This window comes from Ceratotherium simum, chromosome 17, assembly GCF_057802395.1.
Source record: "Ceratotherium simum simum isolate JZ-2026a chromosome 17, ASM5780239v1, whole genome shotgun sequence".
In the NCBI taxonomy this organism is placed as follows: domain Eukaryota; kingdom Metazoa; phylum Chordata; class Mammalia; order Perissodactyla; family Rhinocerotidae; genus Ceratotherium; species Ceratotherium simum.
In genome coordinates this window covers 20,751,848-20,758,537 of record NC_141916.1, presented here as the reverse complement: position 1 = coordinate 20,758,537, position 6,690 = coordinate 20,751,848, and the positions used below count along the sequence as shown (strand labels likewise).

The following is a 6,690-nucleotide window of genomic DNA, read 5'->3' as shown; positions in this document are numbered from 1 at the left end:
TAGGGAAAAGGACTTAAAGGCAGCAGGGCTGTGCTTTAATAACTTATGGACGTGACTGACCTCGAGACTCATATGCCAAACAGAGGTTATACATAGAGCCAACCACACACTTACTAAAACAGCAATGCTGTTCTCTTTTTTGTGATTGCTGAGTGTAGGTCCTTTTAAATGGCAGGTTAAAAAGTTGTGAAATGTGAAAAATCACATTACAGAGAAACTTTAGATGTCCTTTCGTAGGCAAGAAGTGACTTAATCTAGGCCAGTTGGACCATTTCACCCAGGAATTTGAATCAGCAAAGGCTATGGTTTTCCAACAGGGGAGATCTGAAGAAATTATTCATTTCTATGACTTAGATCTCTACAGGTGCTCCGGTTCCTGACCTTCCCAAAGCCTGGATCTTCAGTTTTCTCTTTGATTTTGTGAGACTTTCAATGTTCTTCTGATTCCATTTTTATTATTATTATTAATTTTTTGTTTAGGACGGCCACGTGGTATGTCTTTCCATTTATTCAGATCTTGTTTTATGTCACTCAATATAGTTTTATTCATATAAATTAAAAAAAAATTTAGTAGCGCCATTTTTGTTAAATTTATTACTATTTATTAGTAAATTTATTAGTATTAGTTATTAGTAAATTTATTACTAGTTATTTATGATTTTGTTGCTAACGTGAATGGAATTTTTTCTAGTTCCCGTTCAAATTGGTTATTGATCAGATAATGAAATGCTTTTTTTGTGTATTTATTTTGTATGTTGCCAACTTAGTCTCTTTTACTAATTCTCATACTTCCCCCCCAGCCTATTGAGTTATCTAGGAATATAATCATATTATACGCATACAACATAAGTAATTTGGTCTTTTATAATTATTCTAAGTATTTTGTCTTCATGTCTTACTGTCTTAATTATAATCTTCAAAACAATATTAGGAAATAGTAGAGAAAACAGGTATCTCTGCCCAATTTCCAGTTTTAATAGAAATTACTTCAGTATTTCACCACTTAGTTTGATGTTTACAGTTTTAAAAGAATTTTGAAATATGCCATGTATACTGAAAAGTACATGCAACATATATGTACACTTTAACAAATAATTGTAAAGTGACCACTATATAAGAAAACTTTTTTAAAAGATTAAGAAATAGTACATTATCAGCACTATGAATGTACACCACTTGGCTATAAGAACCCTGTTCCTTCTCCTCTTAATTATAACCCAGGCTGCCCTAACATTCTTACTGAATTCCTTGCTTTCTTTACGGTTTTACCATTTATATATGCATCCATAAATAATATAATCCTGTTTGCCTTTATTTGAACTTTATATAAATGGAATAATGTTTTACATATCATTCTGTTCAATATTATATCTGAGATTCGTCCATGCTATGCTATGTGAATATAGTTTGTTCATTTTCATTGGTCATATTCACTTCACAGTATGGATAAATCAAAATTTATCTTTCCATTTCTATTGTAGATGGCCATGTGAGTTATTTCCTGGATTTGGTTATTACAAACAGTGCTACCATGAACATTCTTGTACATTTATTTTGGCGCAATGAGTATGAGTGTCTCTAGGATAAATACCAGAGAATTCTGGGCTGAATTAACTTTGCCACATAATGGATAGCCAAAACTTTTTCCAAAATGAGAGTTCTTATTGTTCTATATTATTGCCAATACCTCATTTTATTGGACTTCTTAACTTTTACCATTCTGATATCTGCTTAATGGTACTTTTCATTGTGGTTTTAATTGGCATGATGACTTTTAAGGCTGAGAAACTTAGAGATTTGGATTTCCTCTTTTGTCAAGTTTCTTTTCTATCTAGTCTTTTGCCCATTTTCCTATCAGGATGATTTTTTTCCTTTTGATAATGTAGGATACTAGGATTTAGTTGTTCATATGTGTGGCAAATATTTTTCCCACTTTGTGGCTTGTCTTATCATTCTTATGGGGTTTTTTGATAAAGTTCTTAATTTTAGTATAATTATTTTTATCAGCTGTTTTTGTTGTTAGTGCTTTTTGTATCCTCTTTTTACAGATCCTTCTCTACCATGAACACATCATTCCATACTATTTTATAAATGATTTACAGTTTTGCCTTCCACATTTAGTACTTGAGTCTACTGGGAGTTGATTTTTACATACAGTGGGTGAAGATAAAATTTCGTTAGTTTTCTACATGGATAGCTAATCATTCCAGAATTATTGATTGAAAAGTCCACCCTGAACGAATTGACCTGCCTTGCCATCTCAGTGTCCACTTCTGTATTTGGGGTCTATTTCTGAGTTCTCTTTCCTTTTCTATTGGTGTATTTGACTGTCTCTGTGTCACTAACAGAAAGTCTTAATTACACAGTTTTATAATAAATTGATATCAAGTAGAGCAAGACCATTTATCTTGTTTTTCTTAGCCTCAAGAGTAGCTTGGCGTTTGTTGGATCATTTACTTCTATATACATTTTAGAATCAAGTTTTCAAATTCATAAAATAGTATTCTGGAATTTTGATTAAATTACACTGAATATGTAAATTGATTTGGGAACAATTGACATCTTTACAATAGTCAGTCTACCAATCCATAAGCATGGTATATTACTCCATTTATTTAGGTATTCTCTAATGTTTCTCAATAGCTGCTATTATATATTGATCTTTATTAATTAGTAGAGGCAAAGGGGTAACTTACTGATCTTTAATTTCACTTCTATAATTATTCATGTCTATCCCCCACTCCATATACTGGTATACAATATGTACCTGGGACAAATGCACATACCATATTTTTAAATTTTAAGGCCTCAGGTAGAAGAGCTTAGGAAGATAAAATAGGTATGATATACTGATTTGCAATCTGACTATCTATTAATTTTTCTTTTTCACTTATCCCTGCTCTATTGGTCATGGTTCTCCAGAAAAACAGAACCAATAGAATAGATAGATAGAAAAATAGATAGAAAGAGATTTATTATGAGAGATTGGCTGTCATGATTATGGAGGCTCGGAAATCCCATGGTTTGCTGTCTGCAAGCTGGAGGCCCAGGAAAGCCAGTGGTGGAGGTCCAGTCCAAACCCAAAGGCCTGAGAACCAGGGGAGCCAGTGATGTAAGTCCCAGTCTGAATCTGAAGGCCCGAGAACCAGGAGCACCAATATCTGAGGGCAGGAGAAGAAGGATGTTCCTGCTCAAGCAGGGAGAGAAAGCAAATTCACCCTACTTCTCCCTTTTTGTTCTATTCAGGCCCTCAACAGATTAGATATTACCCACCCAGACTGGTGACGGCAATCTTCTTTACTCAGTCTACCAATTCAAATGCTACTCTCTTCTGGAAACACCCTCATAGACACACCCAGAAATAATGTTTTACCAGCTCTCTGGGCATCCCTTAGCTCTGTCAGGTTGACACATAAAATTAACCATCACACCAGCCTATATGCAGGCCACTGGCCATTTGATGCCAGTGAGTACCAGTAGGTCAGATGAATGGATGGCTCTGACTGCCTCCATTCTGGAGTATTATCTATATCTGATTTCTTCTTTGTTGTAGGCCCCTTTCTTTATTGTGTGCTTTTGTGAAAATCCTACGAAAAAGTCAGCAATTTGGTCAGAGACCCTGTTCTACTCCAATACACTTCATCTGTGTCAGCCCTGCTACCTCCTCAGATGGATCAAAGATCCCTCTCTCAGATTATTTTGCAAAGAACTGCTGCATAGAAGCCTGTACATCAAACTCTTTTCCCCCAGCCTCCGGTCATGTGGAAGTTTATTTACTTCATAGTCCAGACAAATACTTGAATTTAATTGAAATGCAATTTCCCCAAGTTCTCTGTGCCTATAAAAATCTTTCTCCTTTAGAGATAATTTTTCTATTTCTTGAGCAGAATTGCATAGCTTTTTCTTACCCTAAGGCACACTTTTGTTGACTCATCATCCTCTCCAGAGCTGCCTTCACTTCCTGGTTCTTGAGGCTGTAGATGAGGGGGTTCAGCAAGGATGTGATCACACTGTACTGAATGGAGACCACTCGCTCCAACACTGAGCCCGAGGTGGGGCTGATGTACCTGAATAGAGCCGTCCCATAGAACAAGAGCACCACGGTGAGGTGGAAGGAGCAGGTGGAGAGGGCTTTGCCTCGGCCCTCAGAGGAGCGGATGCTTAATACAGCAGAAATGATTCTGGAGTAAGAGAGGAGGATCAGGGGAAGTGTCAGCAGCCCCAGAATTGCACATGACACAGCTACAAGAATCTCAATGACAGTGGGATCAGTACAGGACAGAGGGAAGAGTGTAGGTAGCTCACAGATGAAGTGAGGGATGATGTTGGACCCACAGAAATGTAAATCGTGGATGAAGAGACTATTCATCAAGGAAATCAGAAATCCCACTGCTCAAGCTATGCTCACAATCATAGTGCAGAGAGATCTGTTTATGATCATGCTGTAGACCAGAGGGTGGCAGACAGCAGCATAGTGATCATAGGCCATGGCAGAGAGCAGACAAGCTTCTGTTCCCCTAGAGAGAGTGAAAAAGAAACTCTGAGTGATGCAGCCCCATACCGAGATGCTTTTCTTCTGAGATAATAAGTTCTGTAGCAACTTGGGCACAGTGACTGAGGAGAAACTGAGATCCAGGAAGGATAGGTTTCCGAGGAAAAAGTACATGGGCATGTGGAGGTGGGAATCAGCCCTGATCACCAGGATCATCACCACGTTCCCCATCAAAGTGAGGAGATAAATCCCCAGGAACAGCACAAAGAGCATGGTCTGGATCTGGGGGTCACCAGACAATCCGAGAAGGACAAACTCAGTAATAATACTGACATTTTTCATGGTTGCTTAGAGATTCTGTCCTTCAAAAGAAATGAATGGTTCTCCACTTGGTGAGACATTGATCTGAGTCATTCTCAGTGAACAGGAGTTTTCTATTCACAGACAGTATACCTCCTTATCTATAGACAAAAACAGGACACTCAGGATAAGGAAGTGTCTTCTCAATTTCCTCATTTGCCCTTCTTTCCTAACGACTAGCACTGTCTTGTCATGATCTCTATACCTTCACCCTACTTCATCACTCTTAATAAATGTACCATGCACATGCAAATCAGGTAGGTCCTAGAGTCAAAACAAGGAGAATACCCCCAGTGGCAAAGCCTGGAAAACCTTCTATGGTTAGGGCTGGGAGGCCCATGGGAAAGTGAATCCTTCTTAGAATAGTAAGAACATAAACTCACAGTATGTGAGGAGTAGAGAGTTCACCTAAATTATATCCCAATATTCCTTGGCTCTGATACTCAACCAGTGGTCTCTATAGTTCTGTGTTAGCTGCTACTGAAGTGGAAAGAGCACTAGCCTTAGAATAATAACCTTAGTTTGAGTTTTGGCTCAAACATTCTAATGGTGTCATCTTGGAAGTTATTCAGTTTCTTTAAGCCTTACCTTATTCATTTGTAAAATTGGGTAAATGAAACATTTAACTTTGCAAACAATATAGCCTATCACACACTGAAAAAAAAATAGCATTTTTGTGTGTATGAACAAAGATTGACATAGAATGTGGAAAAATAGAAATGATTTCTCTATTGGGTAGTAGGCTTATGGGCATTTTTTAAAAACAGTTTCTCTAATGTTGTGAAATTATTTTTCTGTTGAATATTTCTTTTTTTTTTTGGTAAAGAAAAGATATGGAGATGTTCAGAAAACGCTCAGCCTAACTGTATTTTCTCCACAGAGAAAGGCAAAGGATAAACTGGACTGAAGTGAAAGAAAAGCCCCAGGGCAAAGGATGCTGATCTTCTAAAGAGCAAGGTGTTTTGTGGTCTCTTCCTCATCACCATCGGCCATCTCAGTAGTTTGATTCTACTTGGGTACATGAGACCGAACCTGATGCCCTTTTGAAGTCCCCCAGGCCTAGGATCCCAGAACACTACCACTACCATTTAAAGTGTGTTGAATGGAACCCTATATTTTCTGTCACAGAGCTTTAGGGCCCACCCTAAGTGTTGAGGGGGTGAGGAGTTAGAGGGTGTCTTTGGGCCCTCACAGCCACCTCATTTGCCTCATCTCTCCTTTCATCTATTTAATCACACTTGATTTTGGTGGTAGAATTTCATTGAAGTAAAGTGTTCCACTACTAAAAACTTTCTAAAACCTGGTGAACTAGGGATTCCATGGCCAGAAGAAATAAAAATATCTCTTTCTATTCTCCACCTTTTTTATTTCCAATCCTCCAGGAAATCTCCCTCCTACTCTTCATCTGGCTTTGCAGCTAGTAACACGTTCCCATTCAAAATAAAAGCCTAACTTTGTTTTTTTTTTTTTTTTTTTTTTTTGTCCAGAACCTGATATATAGAGGACAGAACAGGAAGGCTCCCAATGGACAAAGGGTAGAAGTCTCAATCTACCAGCTCAGTCATTACCTGACTGGAGGTAGCAATGTCTGACCCATAATGTGGGTCCAGTTTCTTCCTGTGTAAGCTGAGGGGCTTGGACTGGATGTTTATACAGATCTCTCCCAGTTGCATATATCTATGTGCCTCTAAGTCTCTCACCGACCTTACTGAGCAGGGCTGCTCTGGGTCTGACATGTCTTCTGGATTTCCAGCCAGGCTGCCTGCCGCAGGAGACTTGGCTCCAACAGCTCAAGATGAGAGGCCTCTAGCCAGGTCCTAGGAAAAGTGGACTTTGTT

General features: G+C 38.3%; 1 protein-coding gene across 1 annotated transcript; it reads right to left on the bottom strand.

The window, feature by feature from the left end:
• Positions 1-3,904: 3,904 nt before the first annotated feature.
• On the bottom strand, positions 3,905-4,834 carry LOC101393549 (olfactory receptor 5BS1-like). Its single transcript, XM_014786731.2, is given in 1 exon segment — positions 3,905-4,834. A coding segment is annotated over 1 exon segment (930 nt).
• Between the last annotated feature and the right edge of the window lie 1,856 nt (positions 4,835-6,690).